At 37.9% G+C, this 27291-nt stretch overlaps 2 protein-coding genes across 16 annotated transcripts; one reads left to right on the forward strand and one right to left on the reverse strand.

Annotated features, from left to right (window-relative positions):
* Positions 1–280: 280 nt before the first annotated feature.
* Positions 281–10217, forward strand: LOC107221837 (neurofilament heavy polypeptide). Of its 3 annotated transcripts, XM_015660980.2 has the most exons (8): positions 284–906; positions 1734–1985; positions 2115–2247; positions 2342–4394; positions 4619–4677; positions 4888–4956; positions 5176–5294; positions 6909–10217. In XM_015660980.2, exons 1-8 carry the CDS (start codon positions 820–822, stop codon positions 6912–6914), a joined length of 2778 nt encoding a protein of 925 aa, XP_015516466.1. In that variant the 5' UTR covers positions 284–819; the 3' UTR covers positions 6915–10217. The 3 variants fall into 3 exon arrangements, with proteins under 3 accessions (XP_015516465.1, XP_015516466.1, XP_046602484.1); XM_015660979.2 differs by lacking the exon at positions 6909–10217 and having other exon boundaries at positions 281–906; positions 5176–6105; XM_046746528.1 differs by lacking the exons at positions 284–906; positions 6909–10217 and adding an exon at positions 1594–1666 and having other exon boundaries at positions 5176–6106.
* On the reverse strand, positions 9622–25774 carry LOC107221834. 13 transcript variants are annotated; one of them, XM_015660974.2, is made up of 14 exons: positions 25557–25774; positions 24927–24972; positions 17463–17610; positions 17128–17335; positions 16889–16984; positions 15933–16170; positions 15516–15811; positions 13760–15410; positions 13386–13669; positions 12932–13046; positions 12426–12768; positions 11682–11922; positions 10661–11547; positions 9622–10536 (listed from the first exon to the last, which is right to left on the reverse strand). In XM_015660974.2, exons 1-14 carry the CDS (start codon positions 25560–25562, stop codon positions 10365–10367), a joined length of 4731 nt encoding a protein of 1576 aa, XP_015516460.1. In that variant the 5' UTR covers positions 25563–25774; the 3' UTR covers positions 9622–10364. The 13 variants fall into 13 exon arrangements, with proteins under 13 accessions (XP_015516460.1, XP_046602471.1, XP_046602470.1 ...); XM_046746515.1 differs by lacking the exon at positions 25557–25774 and adding an exon at positions 25156–25188; XM_046746514.1 differs by lacking the exons at positions 24927–24972; positions 25557–25774 and adding an exon at positions 22539–23500 and having other exon boundaries at positions 10657–11547.
* Between the last annotated feature and the right edge of the window lie 1517 nt (positions 25775–27291).

Below are 27291 nucleotides of genomic sequence, written 5' to 3' on the forward strand. Positions count from 1 at the left end.
ATTGTACCCCCCCCCCCCCCCCGCCCCCCGCGGCCCCTTCGCAATTCTTTAGCTTATCGAGATACTACATGATCCTGTGCACCGAGCTGAAGCCGTAATTAGAAAAAGAGAGCACAGCTGAAGCCGAACCTCTCTGTTGTACGATTGTAAAAGCAGGAAACAGCCACCAGGCGAGGAAAGCGGCAAGGCAAACGGGTTGTAACACTTGTATGAGTCATGTGTGTTACCCCTGCCAAGTCACCGATTAAAGTGTGAGATCTGGCTCCAGTTGTTGCTCTCTCTTTCTAATTATGGCTTCAGCTCGATGCACAAACCGCGCAGTCTATCTCTATAAGTCTATGGTAATCCCCATTAGCGAGTCGGCAAGTGTGGGGCACTGCCGTTACCCTCACGGCCTTTTGCTTGCTCCAAAATAATAACCGTGTCTAGCTGTAGTCAGCAATCTTCATTCAATCAACGCGGGATGGTATCCGGTTTAACGCAAATGGCCGCACTTTCTGTGCACTGCTTATTATTGCTACTCCGTACATGTAGTGTCTCTATGCCGAATAAGTGAAATGTTGTATCGTAATCATCCATAGTAATTCGTACCTTGTACGATGTATCTATACTTTATGACAGTATGCATAACGTTGACATTGTGTTGTATTAGGGGATAGCCAGAGTAAAGCAAACGACATTGTATCAGTTCGCGGTATACTGACAAATTAGGAATCGCTGAAGAATCAAAAATATTTGTTTAAAATAATCAAATCCTAGACGTTGAATCATTGAGAATGTGATCATATTGTTCGAAAAGTTATTAATGCTACAAGATTAATGTGTGCGTCGAACCGTGGTGTTCACCTGGAAAATCTTGCATTTTTTCGGAGTTGTACTCCGCAAAATATGGATTATCGCCAGAAGGTATGGAAAAACGAACCGTATATTTATCATTTGAACATTATATGGACAACGGCATTTTCCAAGTTTCGAATACTTTTAGTTTATAGCCCCTCGGTGATTTCCCATGTTTTCATGAATGGTACTTTATTACTGTAAATTGCTGTTTCCGCGGCACAACGAAAAATCCATTTCCAAAATAATATTCATACGATTTCGCTTCAGAGAGAGGATTTTTCGTTACCTGAGTATAGAATGCTTGACGATATCATTTTTTACGTTTTATCCTTCATCGCAGCTCATGGAAATATGAAACTCCACAACACAGTGTCCAATGCCCAATTGAGATTTTCCATGTTGAAGAGATAATGAAGAGTTCTAGTTATCGTTTTGTTATGAAGGAATTTTCTGAACTTTTAGTAACAGCAATTAAACCTATTTCATTCTTCAATGGGATGACAAGTATCTTTTGGAAAACTAATGTTTTCGATTATCAGAATTTGTTAACATTACTGTTTTTTGCATGTGTTGGTATATAGTCTAGGAATACCTTTGGGATGATTCGTTATAATTGTTTCGAGTATTCCCAAAGTAAATCCATTACAACAACGTCCTCCAGGCTCTGGTTCTTTGAGTAATGATATGTCAATATTTTTGTGACTGACCCAAGAGTGGAGGTATAATATAGAGACACCTTTTTTTACCGTAGTGGACTATCTATTATAATTATGAGGAAAAGTTTAATGACTCGTATCATGGGGCATGTTACAAAGTTCCACGACGTGTACGTCAAAATTGATACATACATAGTTAATGGTTACTTCTGTCACTCAAATGTTGATATTTTATAGATGGTTCTTGCCTCAAATAAAACACATTCCAACAACAAGGGTGAAAACGATGATGACGACGAAGACTTGGAAGCGCTGCGGATGGCTGCACTTCAGTCGTTACGTACAAAGAATAATCTCAAACCAGACCTGCAAGTTCGGTCGCGTGCTAAAATAAATACCCAACAAATTGCACAACCATGTACATTTTATAAAGGGCAACGACCAAATAGACTGACCTACCGCCAGCCTCAATTAGCAAGACAAAATGGGGTAAGCATACACTGTAGTGATAAAATACTCAGGAAACAATTGAGTCCAGTCTTGGGATGTAGGCCTAAATATTCAATGAGTTTAAATGGAAATATTGTATAATGATGAGCTGTTGCAATACGGTTTCAGAATCTATACTTTCAAAAGCACCGAAACCCAAACCTAATCGCCATAGTACCAGTCGAAGAAGACATTTTGTTGTCAACAGAACCTCTTAGGAAGCCACAGGATATAGGGTCAACTATGCAAAATCAGACATCTGGTAAGGGTTATGAAAATGAACAGTATCTACTTTCAAAAGCCTCGTGAGTGAGTGATGTGAGTCAACTGAGATGATATTTGAATTTTCGTTACAGATGAATCAAAATTCTGTAGATATAAGGATAATGCCAGTTGTTCAGATGAAGACGATGAGGGAGATCGCACCGGCAGTACCTCAGCCAAACTTAAAGTAGAACCAAGGCAAGATAGAGGGGTTATTACAATTAGCAATGAGCTCGGTGATGCAGACAATTTGAGCACACATAGTGAAAGTCTACAGCATAGTGAGAGCGATGAAAAAGAGGAAGACGATGACGATGTGCTTTTGATGGCGGATCTGGAAGAGGAAGATAGCCTAGAACGACTGATGGATGAAATGGAGAAAGAAATGAGTATAGACAAGGCTGATATGATAGAAAAAATGCATCCAAAAATAGAGAACAGGAGTACTAGAGATGAGGAGGTGAGTAAAAAGCAACAGGCTAAATCGAAATTAGAACTAAGGAGGACAAACAGGAGTAGTAGTCCGTTGGTACACTCTTCAATTTCCAGTGTACTAAAAAACGAACCAAGACCTATGTCTCCTTACAATGCGAGCTGGCCTACGCACAGGCATGGATCGTTATCCCCAAAACCACGATCTAGGAAAAAATCACCCAAACGTTCACCTAGAAGATCTCCTCCCAGACTAACTAGAAAACTCCAGAGTGATGGCGGAAGAGATTTGCGATTTAGATCTCCCAAGAAATCTCCATCCCATTTCTCACCAAGACCCAGATTGTCACCTAGACTCTCACCTAGAAGATCGCCCAGAAGGTCACCGCTGAAAAGAACCCCGCCGAGATTATCACCCAGGTTGTCTCCACGTCCTAAGTCACCGAAAACGCCTCCACGTTGCCGATCACGATCACCTGGAATATCGCTGCGTCTGCCACGTTCTAGATCACCCAGGTCGTCTCCACGACGATCACCTCAGAGTCGATTGTCGCCTCGGAAATTTTCGCCAAGACCAAGGTCTCCGAAACTCTCTCCCCGGCTCAGATCGCCACGGTTGACACCGCGTCACTTGTCACCGCGACTTAGGTCACCTAAAACGTCGCCACGGCGAATGTCTCCAAGATTGAAAACCCCCAGAACATCGCCAAGACTGTCTCCAAGACGATTATCACCAAGAGTAAGATCACCACGTTTTTCACCACATCGAAGAATGTCCCCTCAATGTAAGTCACCTGCAGTATCGCCACGTAGGTCGCCGTGGTCCTCTCCGCGAAATTCACCTCGCCTTTCCCCACGGAGAAGAAAATCGCCTAAAGAATTGCCAAGAAAGATAAAACCCCGATCTAACACTCCGTGCAATCGCCAGAGTCCGCTCTCAAAAAGAGGGTTATCACCATCTTCCAAGGGTAAAGCCCCACCGGTTGATCTCGTCAAAGGTAGGCCAAAACAAAAAGATGAGTCTTATGAAAAGGTTGCCCTAGTACATACAGGGAAGAGCACAGATGGCATTGTTAACGATCCCGTACTGGAAGCTAGACGGAGAAAATTTGAGTCAACCAAGCCAATAGATCCTATCAATGAGAATAAAAAAATTAAACTGAGTAGGAAAGAATGCAGAAAGAAGAAATCAGATCTCCCACATGAGACCCAAATCAGTACAACCAATACACGCACTCCACACAAGTTGAGTGATGGTGTCTGCGAGACGATACAGAATGACCTGTACCTGGGAGTTGACTTTGAGTTGGAAGATTTGGAAGAACCGGTTGAAGACTCACCTGCAGCAACTATTGCCAGTACAATCAATTTGTGCAGTGAAATAGAGCCTGCAAAGTTGGAACGAGAGAAGCTTGTGAAGAAGAAAAAAAAGAAAGATAAGGAACTTTATCAGGTTCACAAAACAAAGGGTGAGTTGCCACTGTCGGAGCGTATTGGGAAGGAAAAAAAGTGTAAGAAACGTAAGGAGGCGACCAATGATGTTCCAGCTGAAAATTCAGAGACTGTTTTTGAAGACCTTATAGTTGAGGAAGAAGAGGGAGACTTGCGAACCGAGCTAAGCAGGAGGCGAGCAGAAAGATTGAATAGAACTGGACCACTTCATCAGCAATCAGTTCGACTTGTTCAATCTGCATTCAAGGGCGTGGTTCGCGAGTGAGTTCTTACCCTTATTATTATATTAATTATGGTGGATATTAAGTATTTGCCACAAACTAGCTTTGTACATTTATGTCATTATTGGTTTTTAAAAATAAAGTGAGTTAGTTATGTTGGAGCAAATCATTCAGTTTGGAACACACTTAGCAGATAAACAAATTTTTATATAGCATATTTGTAAAGCTTTCGTAATGTTTGATGTTTTCATTTTATTTTTCCAGAGTTGTGAAGAGTAATGCCAAGAGTATTCGAAAACAGCTAGTCAAAGTAGATGATAAACGTGAGTAATCGAACGGTAACATATTTAATATACTTTAAACACCGACAGCCAACGATGAAGTAATTCATACATGCCAAGTATGAAGAAATTTCATAGTTCACCAGTATTAGAAAAAGTATTTAAGATGGGTATTATTCTATCGATGTCAGCTGTATATGTGACATAGATTTACCTTCAATATGGTGTACTAATTGTCATTATACTCTACAGCAAATCAAAACGAAGTGAGACGAGTGACTGTACTTCACAGACCAGTAACAGAGTTTCGTGAGACCGAAGGTGTGTAATTTACTATATGGAGAAACAATAAATTTCCAATTATTCATTTTCTTTCACGATATTTATCTTTCATGATAATTTTTGAAAAGACAAATATTATGTATAGCAGATGAAGCTTTTCCATCTTACGGTACTGGTAATAAATTGTTACTTGAAATTTACGACAATAATTCATTTTAACATTATGAAACTGTAACAGATATTTGGTTGAATTTCCAGATGAGTCAACTGTTGATTCAAAGGTTCCTATCCGCTTCAGATTAGGCCTGAACAAATTGGGGCAGGACACTAGAGAATCCAAGATATCGCGGAAGAATTCCAAGAGACAAAGTCGCAAGGTAAAACACACAAACAATTTATCTTCGATAGATGCAGAATATTTATGTTAACATTACACAGTAACGGAATTGAATGGTTGTATTATACACATCCACAAACGTCAATTCTGAATGGTTTTTTTATACCGCAATTTTTAAGTAACAGACTTGTCTGTGTCTTCTTCAAGAATGTATCATAAAGATTTCCTTGATCTAGGAAAGAACTGGTGTTTAGTTTATATGAATTGCTTAAGGGGTTTTCCCCGCTGTGACTAGTGTCGAAACAGATCAATTTTCAGAAATTGATTCGGAAAAACTACTGATGCCATATTAATAATTTCTTGACAACTCGTCAGCTCCTCAATTCATATACACATTAGGAAAAGCGCTCAAAAAATTAATGCTCAAACCTTGAACACATTTTTCTCAAAACTATGTTTGTTAAAACCGAGTACATGATATCTTGAGCTGTAATCGACTTGAAATTTAGTATACAAAAGTATACATACTCAAAGAAATAGTACTTTTCGGTTGACGAACAATGTTGCCCTTTTTCATTTTTTGTTCAAATAATAATAATAATGTATTAATAACAATACAACATATTCATGAGCTGAAAACGTTGAAGAGTCTTCGAGAATTTTTTTCCCGTCACGAAAGAGGAAGAAAAAAAGCTTCATCAGCCAAATGCTAATACAATGTAGTTAGTAAGCTTTTTTTTTTTTGTTTTTTTTTTTTGTTTTTGTTTTGCCAGACCACCGATACATGCGATATCATGTACACCAGTTGATCGCGCACAAAAGCATCGAAAGACACGAAGACGCATATCCTTATCAAATAGTATTTTGTACGTCTCAACCTGTGCACGAGTTGATATAAAAAAGTTATTAATATTGCATCAGTAGTTTTTCCGAAATTAATTTCTGAAAATTAGCCTGTATCGACGCTTGGGACAGTGGAGTAACCCCTTGATTATGTTGCGCATTCAATACATCTTCTTGTATAGTTGATGTATACAGTACACATTTGAAACATGTCTGTCCAGAATAGGTTAACCTGATATTGTTATTTACGAGATTTTACGAACTTCAGTTATGTTAGGCATAGCCGCGTATTTATTATTGATGTTACTAATTGTACAATCAATTTAGTTGTAACATGTACTTATTTTTGTGCAACTTTCCCAGATAAGAATGTGCAACGTAAATCAACAGTTGCTAATTTGAACTATTGGTTTATTAAATTAAATGACAGATCTGCATATTAGTTGATTTCAAACAGCATAGCTTGCAGTAAAAAAGAAATTTGAACGGTTGATTAAAATACAATCCACTTTGTTGTAGACAAAGATAATTTTTCCGCAGCTGCTAAGATACAAAATGAAAATCTTGCAACACGTTTTCACTGCCTACAAATATTTTGAATTTAGAAACGTATACAGACATATGCATATTTAAATTGTATATAACTTGTGTATGACTGGTACAAAAATTCTGTGATTTAAATCTGAAAGCGTCTAGGGATTATTCTGTACAATATTAGTAATGTAATATTTGAACGCTCTAACCCCACAGTCCCACAAGTTAGCTGTAAGAACATGGTTAGAAATAAATGTGATATATCTTTTTTGTTTAGGAATAATCTTAACGAACGATCGCCCGATCGTATATTTATACGAAGAAAGAGTAGCTGTTCACCTTACCTCATTATGTTATCAGCCTTAGAGGAATAAGTTCAGCAAATATAGCATTGTGTAACCAGTTAAAACTGCACGGTAAATTTAACCTCCAGTTACTGGAATGTGCGGAAAGAAAAATTAATGACAATAGCAGAGTTTTAGTGACCTACATCTGTTGTATTTAGTTATTTATTCTTACTCTATATTGCTTATGCTGGTGATCAAGTACGGCTATTTGCTATCGCAAAAGATGTATAAATAATTCACATCACTCGACCATTAAATAAATAACGATGTAATGATATTCAGAATCAAGTTTGTGAACCTGAACGAATCTGACTAAATTAAGGAAGTTGTAAAAATCAAGTGATTGTTTCAATTAGAATTGAAATTTAGAAAAAAATTTGTCTACACTGATTAACCCTGTAGATAATTACATTAATAAAATATTTATTGCAGGTCGAATTTAAGAATTTATGCAAGCAAGCCATTAGTTCTATAACGTTGATAATAAACAAAGCTATGAGATATATAAGATTGCAAACCCTTTGTTTAACTTTGTTAAGTATCAATTCCCTTGTGAGGGTGGACAACAAGTAGAATATTTTTAAGAGAAAAATTTTGTACTCGATCTCAGAATAAGATAAGTTTACTCTGATTGATTATTTTTTTACTTGCGTCTGGCTTGTGCTAAACGAGGTATATAAAAGTAGGCCTGTCTTGAACAAGCAGAGTTATTACTTATTAGGATTTATTACCATATATTCTATAAAGTGATATGTTCATAACACTAGAGATTTATAGTATCGTAGTAGCAGTTACAGATAATGAAACCTATCTTCACAGAAATAATTCCAAATATTTCAATCCCAGTTTAGTACAGCTTTTGAAGATTGTCAAAATGAACGAAGTTTTATACAGGCCATTTCAGCATTTCCATCGAATCATCAATTGTATATAGCATTTGATCTTCATTACGATACATATATTGTCTCATGCGCATTGATTATAATAAATTAGCCAACGATTCTGTTTTATACCGTAGTTATTGTGATTCCCACTGCCTAAATTATGTATTAGTAGTTATCACATTGCCACTGGTCGAAACTTTGGCCGCCAATCACTATTTGTACCTGTAGAAGTGAGTTTGATCATATTTGGGTAACAGTACGCATATTAATATTCGAATTTATTAGTAACAACAATGGCTGATTAATATTGCTTTACAGGATTAAGAAATTGATAAGTCCTTGCATAGGTCGATTCCTTGTATAAAAAAAAATTGAAATGCAAGTTCCTTCTGAGAAAGTTCGAGGTACGAGTAGCTTTTAAGCTGTTGTTTACCAATAACAAATTACGTTTATGAATAGGTTCACTGTCCTAGCCATGCTCCAGCCAAAAGACGCCTCTCATTGGTCAACGCAAATAACTTTCAATGCGAATATTACGGTAAATTACTTAACTGTTAAACTTTTCGAAAAGGCTCTTTATGTGTGTTTTTTAGGTATAAATTGATCAGTCCAAAGATTCTCGTCAATGATTCCGTTCATTGGAAGCGGCATAAGTAATAGCTATGAGATTTTCCATTCATTTTTTAGAAATAATAAATGAGTCAGTGTATACTTCTGACCAATAGTAGATTGCGCATCAAGGAGGTAAAGTAGGTCTTTCTACACTAAGCGTAAATTTGCAATGCAAGCCAAAGACAAATATTGTAAACATGTGAGGCGTAAAAAGACTGCCTCCATGGTGCACGTGATACTTTATGAAACAAAGGTACGATTTACACGGTTTCTTTTTTATCGCAAAGCGCAAAAAAAAGCATTTCGTAGTACAAAGACATAAAACTACCGTTTCTTAGACTGTTCAGAGTCTTTTTTGAACTGTCGCAAAAATAATTACTTTAAGTAACGAACATAGGCAATAAAATTCGTAAACCATACTTGCGTCACGTAACACATTATATTGTGTACGTTTTTTAAAACTATCAACCATTTCTTGGTTGCTGATTGATGATTCCGTCAAAAAGTTTTATCAAGTGTAGTTAACTATGAAATTATGATAGTTTCTGGTAACTAATGTACTTCTTTTACTGCTAAAGATCATCGGTTACTTGATACTGAAATGTTCACAGCGCGTAAATATAATGTATTTACCTGTAATCAAATTTTACCAGTAATTGTTGTTAATTATAGGTGCAACATGTCACTCAAATCACAGTGATACGACACACCTCAAAAATAATTGTAAATAATTAAACCTCTTATTTCAGAGAATGAATAAAATATTTTTTCATTTAACCTTGCGTTAGTTCTTCATCCAGTTTTGAAAAGCAGCGTTTGAGGTTTTTCAGAGAGATGTCTCAAATCCATGTACCTGCAAAGGCTATAACAAGTCAAAAACGTGTGGGAAACAAACGTGAAATCAACAAAGTTTTCACCTGGACTACAGAGTATATGACACTTTGTAGTTTGGCACTCGACACTGCATAGTTTCGCATGATTTCGCATTTGTGCAGGTAGAGCGCAAGTGCAGTCTGTAATAATATGGACCAATGAAGTTTTCAAAAAGAATCCCACATTGGTGGAGGGAACTGTAAAAAATATCCCACACGACCCGGATCTACAAACTCAAATCTATGCACCTGGTTAAAAAAGTTCGAAAACAAAATAGGTGATAATAAAGTTTATTAGATTATGTATATGTGTTTGGATACTTGTCTCATTATTTTTTATCAGTTTATACATAAAGTAAGTAAAAAAACACATTACGGAGTAAAATCACTAAAACCAAAGAGAATAGTTGATTGAAACTATTCAGTTTATAGGGGTTGCTGGAACGAATGATCAAGGAAAACACGATAGGACAAAATTTGAAGCAAAGATTCATCGCATTTCCTTAAGAATAAAGTCATTTGCCTATCCACTATGATCACAGTTATAATTAGCGTATGCATTATTAGATGAGTTATTACTTATTAATCATAATTACTGTATACGTGTATAGTGTATATTTATAGGTATTCTATAATACGTGTGTTATGTATTTACAACGTGGTTATAAACAAGTATGTTCACAAAATTAAATACAATCTGGTTTGAAAATCTATGACTAGCAGTACATCAATATGTCTATCAACTTACTAGTCTCAAATTCTTCATAATGCTATGAAATAACATTTATTACGAGGTGCAATAGAAATGAAGCCACAAGGACTTTAATTTGCCTAATATTAATAGACTAACAGATAAATAATATATAGAGTATTACTTTGCAAAAAGCTTTCCTACGTTTCATATTTAATACACTGTACACATTATGTTTATTATTATGAATTTTTTTCAAGCATTGGCGGTACATGATGACGATCCTAGACAGATTGAGTTTTTCAATTCGTCCGTAACAGAAGTGTGTCAGGTTTGTACAGCGTGCACGCACGATCTTGGAACCAAACCTTTGTGTTCACCTCTCAAACAAAGTAACCACTTGTTATCTACTTCAAGAATAACAGTTAGCTTTTCACCTTCGCTGAATGAAAGATGACCGTTGTCCGATGGTAACCTGTGGGTGAGTGTCTTGACTTCTCTGAAACGGATGTACAAATCAAAAACTGTGAGTATGGAAATAATGACCAACAGTATAGGAAACTGGTGTGAATGCCCAGGAACTTTGACATTATGCCTAATTAAAGTCTTTCATTATTACCCACTTGAGAGGTGGTTTTGTCGTTCCTATTTTAGCGTTTCTCATGACAGCTGTGGGCCTTGGCAACGAGGTAGACGCGGCTCTTCTATGAGGGGATGTCGAGCATTTTTCTTTGGTACCACCACCATGTGGCGGCCTGTATGGCAAAGAACTCGGCCTCGCAAAATGAGTTCGTGGAATGCCACCTGTCTCCTGGTCAAGACGACTGGTTCGACCACCTGCTAAATCTTTACGGATTTCACTGGACTGTTTATTTACGATTTTTTGTCCAATTGCAGCAGATTTTTTCAACAAAGGTATACCAGTTGTTGTTGATTTCGAACTTTTTGGAATGGGAGATAACACGTTCATAGGCTGTTTCGTAGGGGAAGGCAGCAATCGGGGAATTTTTGACTTCCCCGAATTTGTTGGCGTTCGAGCCGGAGATTCGGGTGATCGGGCAATAGGTTGCTCTTTACTTTCCTCTTTTCCAATCATGAGCTCCCACTTTTCTTGCAGTTTTTTGAATTTGACACCACCGGGATACATTTCCTCATTTTCAACTTTACCAGTAGAAATTGGGGGAGATTTGATTTTAGCTGAAACGTTTTGAGGAGCCCCCACTTTCAATGGCGAATGTTCAAGACTATCAGTATAATCTTCGGAGTCTTCTAAAGTGAGCTTGTCAAATGCTTGGATCAGTTTTGAACCAGATGGAAGATTACTCCAACGTTTTTTAATAGTGTTGTTCAAGTTAGCCTCATGCAGGATACCTTGCATATTTCCCCCTTTTGCATAGTCTACACAGGATCGTGGTCTTACCTTGACAGGACTAACAATATTGTTGAAAAATTCTCGTTTACTTGGACCTCTCACTTCTGTCGAATCCACAGATTTTAAGCCTACAGTAGCCTGCAAGTATGAAACACAGTTGTGAATTTTAGTCGCCAAGTATAATATTTACACAACGAGCTCCCACTTTCTGTCCAGTCGATATTTCTCCACGATTTTTGAACTATACACAGAGAATGAAAAGAGGGACCTACGTTTGTTAGATGATTGTTCATATGCCCCAAGCTGTTGTGAAGTTGACGGTACTGATACAGCATATCCAGTTGAAACGGGCACAATGCAAGAGGTTGAAGAATGTTCAAAAGTGCATCCACCATTTCTCGGGCATTAACGCAGGCGAGAGAACTAACAAATAAACTGCTTCTGGAGTAGTGCTTTCGTAAGATAGATTCCCGTGTGCACAAATATGCAAACCAAGCATCCAGTGCCCTCAAGCTGATCGAGAAAAAGGTATGCTATTAACTTTTACAGCAAAACTATGATCACGCGCCCATGTACTTCTCTGTGCATATATAATATTAACAAATTTATATTCACATTTTTTGCGGACCAATGTACTATAGTAATAGTAAGAATATTCGATCTTGGCAGACCCCTCAGACATAGTGGTGGCAGATATACAAGGTTATTTATTCATTGCTGAACACAAGTGCGACAGATGTAACCTTTTTTTCCTGGTGCCCGCACAAGTGTCTATTTCTCACTAAATGAACAGCAACCAGTAAATGACTCTGTGGAGTAATTCGCAAAGGCATAGAATTCCATCAAATTGCCTGGAGGGTTTTGCTTCGCCGAATATTCCTGGTACTTTATATGCATACAGAGATAGAAATGTGTAAAGATCGTATAGTTTCGAATGAGAATATTATCATATTTCAATTTGTCGAAGGCAGACTTTTGTAAAAATTGATACAATCAAGTCCAGTTTTTCTACTTACTTCAGCAAGCCAAACACAAATGCGTGGAACTTGAGCATTCCTTCTGTGATAAAGTCTTCACCATTTATCTTTTGTACCAATTCGTTCAGGGTTTTAGTTAACGGGCCTTGTTGAGAAGATGCCTCGACCACTTGCCAGACACTATTAGCTAAGGGTCCGAAAGACGAATTAATGTTTGGCCGCAAACCGTCGCACATGATAGCGTATAAGGCAGGACACAAGTTACTCAGACAGAGTTGGGCGCACTCGTTTCTATTATCTTGAACCTGTTCATCCTTGACTGTTTCTATACGCCAGTAGTTCAATATTAGACCCACAGACTTGTTGACAGACCTGAGCATATCTGTTAAAGAAAACAACAGATTTCACTTACGTTCTTTAGTTACAGTACACAAAGTGGTACAGATTGTGTGGTGCACATACAGGAGAATAAGCTATAGTTTTTGTTAAAAAAAATGTCACACTGTAAGAAACCTGAATCTATATAGTTATGACATACGACATACCACTTTTTCCGTTCGTAGTAAAGGATTTTAATTCACTGCTGCCACTGGGAGACTCGGCAATAGATGTCCTTTCGTCCAGTGACTGTTTGTTTGCTGTGAAACCTAGAGTGCAACCCTGAAATTAAATGTGTTAGACATGATAGATTTTAAAATATTTTTAATTTTTTGTTCATTTTCGAAGTTTTATTTTACTTAATGAAGAAATAAGCAATTCAAGGTGGATAGAATTTGGAGGGAAAAAACTTAGTCAATTCACAATCCTAAACTAAAATAGGTGCACCGCTTGTTTGACCTATATGAGAAAAAAAACTGAAATTAATTAGATATCTACCTTGTTACAAGAGACTAAATCCCTCACTTATACAAATGTTAAATGCATAAGTGAAATAGCATGGGCAATCACTCATAAAATTTTCCATACATAAATTATGCAGTAGCAGAAGCATTCTCTCACCTTATTTTTGAGAAATTCTTTCCTTTGTTGTACTGCGAAGCTCACAGTCTTTTTCTGAGATTCCATCATCTCAACATTTTTCACCAAATCTTTGTTCATATTTAGTCGCAAGAATTGTCTAACATAGGACCTGAGCCTTACGTCTTGATCTTCGCTATCGCCGTCGCTACTTTGTGAAGAAAACCCGCTGCGCCTTAGAAAATCTTCCAACTGTATAATTTCGTCACTGCATTCAGTTGGATACAGTTCTAAATTAACACAATTTTCAGACTCTTTCAATCGCTCTAAAAAAGTACACAAACATTTGCATCATGGATTGAGTATAAGGGCAAATTCATTACGGATACAAAGAGTTAGTATAATATTTCCCAAACCTGCATAATACAGACGTTCCTCTACTTCATCAACATCTTTTTCGGAATCAATTAACCTACGAATTTGCTGCGACTGATGATCGTTGTTGAGGTAGTAAGGTTCTTGCAGAGACATTCTTTTATTTGTTTCAGGTGTGACCTGTTGATTTTCCACTTCTTTGACACCACCCATCTCGAACATGCTATACCTTTTGTTATTAGTCAGTTTGTCTTTTCTCAAAATTCCTCTCGGCAGGGGAGGTCGAGGAGGTGCTTTCGTGTTGCAACGAGTTTCGCGGTCTCCGTGAGGCAGCGAGATGGACCGTTTAGGCAGGGTCGGTGCGTTAATCTTTGGTTTACAGGAGGGCCTATACTGCTTTGTATCTTGGGAGGTCAGGCTTGCTTCGGAGCTTGCACTATCATATCGATATAAATAGAGGGGATTGCTATTATTTGGTACACCTTGCTGATTGATCAATGAATCTGTTAGAATTGTTGAGGATCCTCTATAACCTGAAGACGGTTGTGTGCCTATACTACTGGCAGAGGAAATATTATCTGGGGTAGCCTCGTCGATAATACGAGCACGGTGCCGCATTTGCGGGGACAAACAGAATAGTGGTTTTTTTGTTTCCTCGGCTAGCTTGACATGCTTTGCGGCTTCGGGAACGTCATGGAGAATTCTTTTATATTCCGCAGGTAACAGAAACGTCAGGGACTCCCAATCTTTGATGTGCGAGAATCCACGCTGCTTCATGGCGTCGAGGTCATTGCAGGAGAATGGCCTGTTGGACTTGTTGTACTTTCTCCATCTACTTCGGTCCCTGTCAAAACACTGAGGTCTTAACGCTACTTTGTCAAATTTACCCTGTCCAAGTTGCAAAAACGACAAGTCTGGTAGAGTGTAATTTGGGTAAACAATGTAGGCCGGCCTTTTTTCAATGGTGGTTTCACAAATCGATGGGTAATTTTTGTCTTTGGTAAGATATATTAATGATGTTTGGACGCTATTGTCCTCGACTTGAGTGAACACCTGTGTTCCAGTGGTTTTTGAAAGTGGCAAATTCTTACTGGAAGAGTTTATCTGTTCTGTATTTGATTGCGTCACAGTATCTTCCAGAAAAGAATTTTCGTGTTTCTCGCACCTGCTGCCGTCCATGGATTCAATTTTCGAAATGCTCTCTGACAATTCTTCAATAGATGCGGAAGACTGTAATTCTCCTTCAAATTCCTCCAGCAACGGTGATTGTTTCCTTATAATATTGTCAAAATCTTCACCAGCAAAAGTATGCTCTGTTCCTTTATTATTGTAATAGTCAGACTTTACCCAATTTATAGAAAAATCATTCTCCAAAGTCAAATTATTACAGGTATTATTGATATTATGCTGATGTATTTGAGTACGAGTTCCACTACCACTGCCACTTTCACTGTTACTTGTTGGCCAACCACTGTCGCTAGCTGAGCCCGATTGATCAAGGGTCATACTCATTCCTTCTGCACTCATACTTTTTTGCTTCATGAAACGTTTCACTAGGCTCAAATTTTGAAGCTTTTTTTTTGTCGAGATGTGGTCTGTGCTTTCGGAACTATCTTCATTGATCGAACGACTGATGATTGACCCTGAACTTTGCAAATTGCCCACGTGATTATTTGATTCAGCCGAATCAACCTAGAAATATGAAGAAATCTACCATGAATCAACAATTAGAGCGAGTACGGTATTCCAATAGGTTTTATGAACTCAATTATAATTATAAACGTTCAGAGTACGTACAGAAAAGTTAAGAGGATACCGGCTCAGCTCTCTAGTTTGCGTGAGGTCTGGTAGACTCTGACTTTTTTTATTCAAGTTTAAATTCAGCTGTCCGTTTGCTTGGAGAAAATTAGGCATTGTATTATTGTTGCCAGATGGATGACGAGTCATAACGTTATTTGCTGGACTATGTTTCAAGTTACTCCAAGTGGTGTAGACTTTGGAGTCTGATTTAGCCATTGAAAGGCCAAACATATTTTTCAAGTTCAACTTTTTGTCATAATAGAAATCTGGGATTTGACGAATATTTTGTTTTTCTGTGTAACACAAGAAACATGTTTGTTGAGCAGGTTAGCCGCTTTAGTTACTTTAGACTATAAATTTCATTTTCACCTAAAAATCAACAAACTGAAAAACTAAATTTCGATCGAACATCACCTTGATTTTCAAAGTCTTGCGAACCGTCGGAATACATAGTCATACTCCCCTCAAAAGCAATTGTGTAGTTAATTTTATTGTGGGCTTGGCATGTCAATAAAACGTCTTCACAGTCCAGGGAATCGACGCTGTAACTGCCACCTGGTGGCAGCACAGGTGTCTCCTTGACAGGAGAGAAGAGTAGTGACGACTTGCATATGGACATGGTATCTGCTGTCGAACACGCAGAATCTTCTCCCTTTGGAATAAAATTTTGTGCAATGAACTTTAACTTCCATTTGGAAATGCAAAGTATACGAATGCTGTGCGCCTACCATCAGGGCTCTCTATTACCATTTCCTCAGTTAAGCAGTACATAAACGAAGAGGCAATACTTATACAGCATTTCAATACTGATAACCTTGTGAATTTGTGCGTTGCCACAGCACGGAAACATGAATTTAAACATATTCCGTGTGAAACAATTTAAATGACCAGATTCCTCTTTCTTATCTAAGTAACGTGATTTAGATAAGTTTACATCCTCGGGCACAGATATCTAGCAAGAATAGGTTGTAATAATAATAATTCACTTAAAAGAAGACACCAAATAAAGATGAATAGATCGGTTCAATGATTTTATACAACTGCGCCCTGTAAGAAGAACAGCTTTTGTTCTCTGAACTTTGATAGCAATGATGAATCATGCGTAGTGATGTTTGGGAGTGGCGGGGGACTATGACCCACCCTACTTCCTTCCTCTTTGACTTAGCAGCTTTGACGTCCATATTGGCAATATGCCTTCGGAATTTTCGTACTCAAGATTCATTTGTAGTAACAACAAGTGGAGAAGAGGAGAAGAAGCGGGCACAAGATGTCATATGTTTTCACACGAAATTGAGTAGGTCACATCTAGAAAATACTAGCATGCACATGTATTATACATGCTTATAATCGGTCAGGTCTTCAAATCCTACCTGGCTGCTAGTATGGGGGCTGATGGGAGAATCAAAGTCAAGTTTTTCCATCATAGAGCCAGACATGCTGGCATATCTTTCCCTTTGATAGTTTGACTGGTACAGCAATAAAAATAAAAAAAAAACACATTGTATATCTATGCAGAAACCTTTGTTTAAACAACTAATTGCTTTTGACACATACAGTCAGAATCAGAATTGCGAAAACGAATGACGTTGAATACTACTGAGTGTCTCACCTCTGAGTGCTGCACAGGATCGGTACATATTACGGGAAGAGTGAGCAAAGAGTGGATGTCTGCAGTCCGGAAACTTTCCATATCAATTTCAGCGAAATTTGCATCAAGGTATCGACACTCGGCATCATATCTCAGATCGTCACAAGTATACGAAGCGGATAGCGAGGACAATACACTCGAGTGTACATGCAGCCCTGTGTCCCTATAACTGAATTACGATTCTAATTGATCTTTCAATTTATGTTGAAATAGATGATAAAAGTGACATTGCATACAGTCTGAATGATGATGCTACTGCACATACACATTATATATAGATGCTATGTATACTTTACCCACAATCGGCGAACCATTGATAGTCCATGTTGTCGTGAACGAACTCTGAAGTTATGAGATCTTGAGATGACGGATCCATGGATGGGTTGGAATTACAGTCAGATCCAGGTGTATGTGGTTCATCCATGGCAGCATCCCCCGACCCACCTTTGACAAAGTTAAATATTCATCTATATCTGATGTGAAAATAATAAGGTCCACTTCTCTTCACAGATGAACATAATTTACACACATACAGAGCATTTACCATCTGTCTAATGTGATATATGTTAATGATAAACCATTATCGGTATTACAAAATTCATAATGTATCAGGTATCTACGTATCAAATGCTTGGATACAGTTGTAAATAATAAAGTGAAAGGTTTTACACATAATTGGCCAAAGGGACAGCAACAATCACAAAACCAATCGTAGTACCTCAGTACAGGGCTGATCAATAATCCTGGTATTACGTGAATCACACTACTCATACCAATATTAAACCTGACAATGCGATGCCAAAGGCAACCATCACTTCGACGAAAATTCATAGATATACACATCATTTTCTATTTAGGTAATTTTATATTAAACTGTACCTATTCACACGGCAGAATGATTCTATTTGCATGAAATTTGTGAATTAGAGCACCTGGCACGCTAGTCATGGTAAAGTTATGCGACAAAGGTTAAAATAAATGCAGTCCGCGTTGTACCATTGCAAGAAGTTTTATAAATTATCGTGTTTTATTATTAACTTGGATTACATTACACATATAAGGTAGAGATTATTTTCTCGATTTCTCTCAGAAGGTTAAAATATGCGAGGAATGCGACATTCTTTTAGAGTGACTCTCACCGCACGTATAGGACCAACGATCAAATTTCATGGTCGAACTACTTCAATCAACACATAAGTATCGGGAAATGAAGATGTTGTTCATTCAAGTGATTGCCATATGATAGTTCAACTGTACGGGAACTTGTAGTATTTTGATGGTTCTCTCTTGTAACGAGGTTCGGTATCAAGCATATTTTTCAAGAGGAACGCAATTATTTGTCGTTGCTGAAAATTGGCAACAGTAGATGACGATAGGGTCCAGAATTTATAGTCCTACTCATGACATTATCAAAGTGAATGAAAATGTGGAATTACCAGAGTTTTCTTTGTAAACGATAGCTAAATCAGTGGCTGAGAGTGGACTAGTCTCAGTTGGGGGCGAAGGTCTCAAACGTTAATCTATCTACATGTATGTACAGCGTCTATTTGCATGGTAAAGTGATCCCAATGGAGTTACATTAGTTACACGTAAAAGGTTATCACGAGCCCATCCTGTGTTGTACCATTGCAAAACGCTTGGAAGGAATCTCGTTCCTATCTAAGCACCACATTCTTTTGGAACGTGGACTGAACCCTTATCGCGAACTTTATTCACCGGTGATGAAGTCTGTTCTTTTCGTACAAACCTGTTTTCTGTTTGGTCGAAATGACATTCCCCAACTCCATCACCGGTGATACAGCTGTAACGGAATCCACAAGCGTATGCGTTGAATATACTAACCTCTCTACATGACAATGCACATCGATTTACTACGCATGTATATGCTATTGTGTTGTGGGCGCACGCGAACGCGAAGAGGCACCATCTTCAACAAAACTGTTCGATATTTACTCAGGGCACATGTTATGCTTCTTTTTTCTCTTAGGCCTGGTATCCTCTTCAGAAAATTTAACACCAAATTAAATTTCTTAGTGATGATTCATCTTATACACAAACTATATCAGAGGGAATTTCTGTTTTGAGTGTATCCCCCGTTAATTGCAAATGCAGATGTGAGACATCGTTTCATATTGTAGTTTGATATAAATGCATGCGTACGTATTACATACACAAATGTATGTCACTTCTCGTCTCTGATTCGCGGATTTTATTATTAGCACTATTTTACGAATATGAATCATGCGATTATCATGAATCACATACAATACGCGTATTCGGCAGTATCACGCATGGTATCACGTTTCAAAAATTTTCCTATTCCTCTTACAATTATACAAATGTTACAAAGGCGAGAGCTGGCCTCACTCCGACGTGCTCCGACGAGAGGCCACGCCGTTGATTTTCAGAGCAGAGAAAACACACAGAATACCATAAGCCGTATGTAGAATGCAGAAGCTTTGACAAATCGGGGCTACGGTTTTTGCATACTTCTGCAATCTACTTACGGCTTCTGAAATTTACACAAAAATGCGTTATCCCTATTTCATAACCATAATAGATCGTAGATACAGCAGAACAGCCCAACACGGGACAAGTGCCAGCCAATCAGCGATCAACTTTCTATTAAACCTCAGACGGGTAAAACGGAAATTTTGCCGTGATTTGCTACTGTTTGATTCGCATTGCCACATTCCGCTGCATTTGCGCTCTGTTGGACACGAAGTGAATGAGAAGCATATACTTATAATAAAAAGCAGAAAAAATTCTCTCGGCAGGAGTAATATTAGATTTACATCTTTGTCTCTATGTTGAGCAGAACACGAAAATGAGTGATTGTAAAACCCACAGTGACGTGCCATTTCGCTTGAGGCCAGAGTTCTGTTTCATCACGTCATTTGTTTTTTTTTTTTTTTTTACTTTATATAATATTACTATATAATGTCACGTGGCGACCATTCATTCATTGATTTTTTTCAACTCAATAGCAGGCACTCAATGCGTACGTATCTATTGCAGCCAGTAAAAACACCACAAGCCCATTGGGCAGTTCATTGACTGAAAATTGATAAAAAGCAATTAGCCAAACAAAATCAATTGGAGCTCATCGTAGCCAGGTGAAAATTGGCATTGGGTGTATGCGTACAAAATAGTGTTTTTCGATACTAGTGCGCGAAGGTGGCAATGCTCGCACAAGCGTGAAGGCACAGCACGAGCCCGGAGACGTAACGTAGACGAGTTGAAGGGCAAGTGAGGCGCATTCATGCGAGATAGGCATTGCCAACTTTCGCGCGTGTATCGAACTCTATTTTTTGGTACACCTGTAATGGAAAGTCCGACATACACGATTGTATTTACACGAAACCACGGCACGATGTCTGTTCAGTGACGATGTCGAGCACGGCAAAGAGTGACAAACTATTCCGTCGGTGGCGGTAGTGCAGCTGTTTGCGAAATGCGCAACTGTGGATAAAAGCGCGACCGTCTTTTTCGCACACCGCTGGCACCGCCGGCAATGTGCGAAGGTTTTTTTCTCACACCGCTAGCAATGCGCGAAAGTTTTTCCCGCACATGTGTATAAAAGACTACTTTCGGTGCTTGTAAATGGTGCATAAAAATGGACTTTCCATGCAGGTGTTGCAAAAATTTTCTTCCACAACCGACTCTGATGTAGTCTCATGAGCTAGTTGGTAAGTACAGGGCACTGCCATTATCTCCACACCCTCGACACTGGTTTCGAGCGTTTCGAGGGAATACGTCATATGTCAGAATTCAGTAGTTATTGAAGTAGCAGTTCAGAAATCAGATTCTCTTAATGCACTTTATACAAATTGTGGCCAGCCGTATTTAATTAATTATTTAGACTTTATTAATTATGTTACGGACAAACTTGGCGTTCAAGAAGCCAAACCTTAACGGCCATGAGAAATTGTGGAAAGGTTCGTAACAATTGCTTCGACATAGGTAGCACGAGTTTTTCATAAACCCAAAGATTATTTGTGAAAAAGTGTTTTCCGAAATCGTCGATGCAACTCTCATTGTCAAGGTACTAAATTGTTCGTTCGCAACAAAATATGATGTTGTCTATTTTGTCAAAAAGAATCTAAGTATATCTGGGCTTCTATGCAAATCCGTTAAACTTATAAGGTTGATATTGGTTGTGCCTGGATTTCCAAGTGCGTGTGATAAGTCTGATTGTTCTGCATTAAAAGATATGGTTCAAGTAATTTATCTCCGCTCTCGCATGCTACAAAACCGACTCATAGCTAACTTCTTCATGTATATAAAAGTGATGTTGAAAAATTGAATTTAGAAGAGATCACCGACGGTATCCTGTGTAAGAACTGTATTAGCAATTGAAAATTGGTATTGCACAGAAAAAAAACCGTTTCTCTGATCTTTGATCTCGCTTCCAAACGTTACTGGAATTTATTGACACGCGTCAGAAAATTTTACTTCTTCGGTCCTGATGGTCAAATAATATTTTCAAGCGATTATCTGGTAAAGTTTGCAAAAATTCAAACTTTCCTTTCATATTCATTATAGACAGGGAAAGCCTAAATATGGAATATCTCGTACTTGTTCTGAAATTAATGTTCTGACGTTAATCAACTAAATTAAATTTTCTTCATTATCCTTCCGCGGTTCGATGCTTATATATATCGAGCTTATACTGCCCATAGGCATTGGAAGCTCGATATTTAGCTACTTCCTATCTTACCGTCGACGAAGCATTTTCCCTGTTATACATACATATATCAACACTAATAAAAGTCATACCCTCGCTACGGGGTCGGGACGGTAGCGAGGAGCAAATTGTGTGTAGGCATTTATGGCATTCAACTCGTGCGTTTTTGATATAAGTAAATTTGAGAATTCAGCGCTTCTCACTTCGGCGAAGGTTAACTTGGTGGAGGTATTCATTATCCATCAGTTTCTGAGAAATTGCCACTCTTACTGCACCGCGTGAATGGCAACTGACATCAAGCATTTATACTGTAACATACTGCACAGTTATACTAACAGAGCCATGGGAAATATTGCGCTGGACTAGCCGTGTAAATATATATATGTATCTTTTTGCAAAACACCTCCGACTTTTGAAAGTAGCTATCATTATTCTTGGATAAAGAATTTGAAACGACGATATAATTCACGGATTATCATTCGAGATAACATGAATTGGAAAATCCTTCGAGTATGACTTATATGCTTTAGTCAATTTTCCTCATCAAAATACAGCTGAAAAAGATCTATACTTGCACACTTCATTTTGAAAGTACCATGTATACGAATATGTACATGTATTACTCGTGTGTAACTAGATATTAAATTACGTGTTATATTCAAGGGAGTTGAGGTAATTAGCTTACGTTTCTGTAAAATACAGTCACATTTCTCGCTCAGCTTCCGGTTATATGGGCGATGACGTCGCTTTCGCTTATTGCCAGACGGCGAAGCCGATCGAACCGGGCGCACCGACTTGGACGGCGCTAGTTCGCTGCGCCCAACTGAAAACTCTGCTATCTTCATTATGACGCACAAAAGAAGCACTAGCATCATTTGTTTACACACTTCGCGATGTCTTATTGCTACAGCATTATATTGTCACTTGCCTATCGTTTCACGAAATTCCAATTTCGCTCACACCTACTACTTTAATTACAATGTACGCACAACCCTACGGATACATAATATACTACGATTTGGGCGACATGACACAGACAGCATAATTATACTATTACTTAGTAGTAATAATTCCGGAAGACTTGACTTTAATAACTGTGGACGATTTAATTGCTGCGGTTGCTGTGATTATATCTCGCAGATTGTTGCACACATTTTACGTACACCTATATGTATATGTATAGTACATACGTTAGACTGTTTCACGAATGGGACTGAACTGCCCGTTCCAGGGGACGGGAATGTATTACAAGTAATTTTTTCTCAAGATTTGCGAGAGATATTGACCAACACGTTGAATTTTGATTAAAACAAAAAAAAAATGATAATCCAACTCCCGATCAAGTTTTAGAACACAACCTCGAGATCCGAAAACTTTTTACGCTAACGCAGTGTGCCGTTTTCTATTATTGTTTTACTCCTACGGGTGTGGCTCGTTCCTTGCACTTGTTGCGAAAATCGGTAATTAGCACTTGCACTCGCGTACGACAAATATAGGTATAGATTAGATATATACTATATAGGTATACAATGCAATAGGATACGGGAGCCGGGCTGTATGTAATATTGTCCGTTTGTGTACGACGACGACGAATACGATAACGCAATGTTAGTAGGTGCTGTGGACTACTCTCTGAGTCAGACTGGATCGCGATGGCACAGCGGCGCGGGAGTTCGTCTGCACACGACCCGACAGCAGGACATGGCATCACGACGATGCACGGTTTAATCTCTATTAATAATACTGTCGGGCAAGAAATAGAGGCTGTATACTCGTTGCTTGTTACAGCGTCCGTATGCTCATGCAGCTGCAGTCGTGGCGATGGTATAATAGCGTTTTTCCGCCCGCGCTCGCCAACGAAAATCATGCAAATCCCCGAAATCGTATGCGACACATGGAATAATTAGTCATATGGAAGCCAACGGACTCATATTACCATGATTTTCTATGATTGTATTATCGAGTCTTTGGAAGCTTATCACGGTTAACATTTTGTGTCTTTTTTGCGATTCGTCGTCACACAAGATATAATACCCGCCGAGTATGGCTCGTAAGGGCTGATTATCGGAATATGGAAGTAACCCTAATTGTTTGATTCACAGAATGTTTCGTGACTCTATTGTGGGAAATTGTTTACTCCGCAGTATGCACACATGCTGAGCACATATTATGATATGGTCTACCGGTAACGACATGGACGATCAATTATTTACAAGCAACAGAATCTTCAAGAGTTATACGTACGGGTTTAAATATAACTACAATTTTGCATTACTGGCATCACAATATGTTATACTTGAGATTTTACGCACGCCTGTTACTCATACAAGTCGTACACATCGATTTGTTGTAATGTCGTAATTTCAAATTTGGCGGTACAGTGCGCCATCTTTTCTTGTAGTCTCATGAATTGATAATATCATGAGTGACTTTTTTTCCCTTGCGTTACGTCACAAGCCTTCTGATTGTAAGTTAGCCCAAGACTCGATAATATATTATGAGATTGAAGCTAATTGTGAGTAAAATTTACAGCATAACGCAGTAAATATTTGTCAAATTTTAGAAAATTAAGATTTCACGATAACAAACATATTTTAGCGCCGCTCATATCAAGGCCACTGTCTGAACAAGATATAATGATACCAAAGAATATTAAGGTATGAAATAGAACGTTCGTATTGTTGCGGTTGATGCCAAAAGTTGAGATGATTCAACATTACACAATTTATTACAAATAACAACAACAACAACAACAACAACAATAATAATAATAATATCAACCACGACAACAATACCGGAATTCATTTGCTCTGAATATTATTCGCTACGATAGTTTTAGCGTAGGACTATTACAGCGTACGAAGTTTCGGAAAAATATCTTTCGATTAACATTGTAATAAGCTGTTGAATATTAGATCACCGTGCAAACTGCCAGAATCAGGCGCAACAACACCATGGTTTTTCTAGGCATCTCCATATTCTTTGATGGTGCCAATTGGGTAATTCATCACCGCGGATAATTATACTATTGTACGTGCCACAGTATATGGCCAATAAACGTAGTACAGCTTACCACCGATCCTGTCACCCGATCCTCGAATAACATCAGTCACGGGAACCTGGAACAAAAGTATAAAATATATTTCATCACAAGTTGATGTGATAATGTGTGTTATTATGGGCAATAGTATGGGTATGTCTGGCAACGTATTTTAGAAAATTGGACAAACAATTGGAAAAACAAATAAATTGCTCTTCAATATATCATAATATAAATTGCACAATAAAACTTAAACGCTCACATTTTTCATTACATGCATAGGCCATTTATTACGAATTGTTTTTCGTGACTTCTATAAGAGAGAAATTGATTTGAATGGCAGGATATATGCTACAAAATGCAACGGTACATTTCGGGAAACATGAATGCGTAACGTGATAGGTTGAAAGAGTGCCCAAACATCCTTGATATCTGATAGGGTATATGGAACATAGTTTTGCAGATGAAACGGAAAAGGGTTGATTCAGGTATGTCACTATAAAGCTTCGTACGGTATGGAATAACTCATGTGTGTAACCGCGAGCAACGTGAGCGTTCCGATAGCGGTGAAAGGGCAATTACGTACCTAAGTCTACCGCAAATTCCTTCAAGTATTCCTCTGTATTAAATTTACAACAGGCATAGTATGGATGAGTTACTTACACTCATACTTGCAGATTGTGGGTGGGCTTAAGCATCAATATTCCTTTCAATATTATCCTCGGAGTCATCACATTTCACACCGTTTATCGATTCATGCGGGAAGAACGAGGTACCAGTGTAAAAAATATATTGCAGTCTTATTATGAATCAGTAAAGTACATGATTACGTGAATCTTGTGAACGAGTGAATTCGGGGATGCATTCTGAATCACTGGAAACAGCCCCTCCCAACTTGCAACAGCCCTACGTAGATACGGGACGCGCATGCTCATCGCAGCCCTCGTTCTATGGCTGTGATGGGCGGCTCGTTTATCCTTTTGTTGAACCAACCCTTTGGGTCAAACGTGATGCAATCACATTTTCTGTTCACCGTAGTTCTTAGAAGACTGCCTCTTCATATCCTTTTGCAGCTTTGAAAAATATTCCATGATAAATTAAATCCATAATTACATCTGAAGCAATTTGTCCTCAATTTAGTCTTAGTTTTGACTAAATCGTTGTTTTGCAGCCTGGAACACCTACCCTTCAATCTTCGCTCAAATAGCTTTGCAAGCATTGACTTGGATACAGCCAAGAGGTTTACGTATATCTATGGAGTACTCGTATTCCACGTGTAATCGTCATGACCAAAATCCTCGTTATCTCAGAACCGGTTTAAGCTTCGGGTAATCTTTCACAGATTCTTATGCAAAGACGCTTATAAGATAACAGTTAATAATATTATATTCGGCAAGTCCACAGGATAACTTGACAAAATGTAGATCATACAACGAAGTTCTGAGTAAGAAAGTTCTAGTCTTGAGTAAATTTCCAAATAATGACATGCAAAACAACCTGACAGCCCTCAAAAGTCGATAAAAAAAACATTGGATTTAAAAAAATGTTAAAGATTGTACGTTTTTTAGATGTGAATTTTAGAGATTGCTCCGCTTTTAGTGTAGAAAAACTCGTACGAATTTCATTACAGGACCGAGTTCAATCTAAAAGGCGTGAACTATAATTTCTTGAGCACATACAGAGTACTCTGTGAGCTCGGAGGAAACAAAGTACAGAGTCGAAATTGGGGTTTATTTAACGGTTTATGGAGATTTTGTCGGTTGATATTTGTTCAAAACTGTATTTTTCGGTTACAGACATTATATGAACCTATAAATTCTTCCGAAGCGATGACAGAAACAGAACTTTTGATTGTTTACGTCGTTTCATACGAGTTCACAGAATGCTCGCTTGTATGTTTAAATTTATTTTATAAAATTCTATTATAAAAATAAAATTTTATTTATTTGATATTTTTCAAAATTAACTCAGCAAGAATTCGTAGCTTCTTAACTGAATTTGGCCCCATAAGGAATTAATGATTGATAAACTATTTTTTATAATATAAAAAGGAATAGTCTGTAAATTAGTTGCGAAAAAACTGTATTGCCTTCTAAAAATTAGAAAAATGTCCTGTTCTCCGTTTTTTATCAGTTTTCAGGGACCTCCATATTCTTTTAAATGTTATAAGTTTGAAATTCACTCTGAATTAAAATTGTTTCGTATGCATTACAGTTTTCGAGTTATAGGTATGTATTGGATTGGAGCCGGGCGTCGTGCGATTTCGGATTATATTTTATCGGTTGCTAATGTCTAAATATGTCTTCAAATAATAATCTATCAAAAATCCTACATTTTCTTATTAATCAACGAAAACATTTCACATTTTGAGCTGGTTCTACGAGGATGACGGTCATTG

The sequence above is a fragment of the Neodiprion lecontei genome, chromosome 1, assembly GCF_021901455.1.
Source record: "Neodiprion lecontei isolate iyNeoLeco1 chromosome 1, iyNeoLeco1.1, whole genome shotgun sequence".
Classification (NCBI taxonomy): Eukaryota; Metazoa; Arthropoda; class Insecta; order Hymenoptera; family Diprionidae; genus Neodiprion; species Neodiprion lecontei.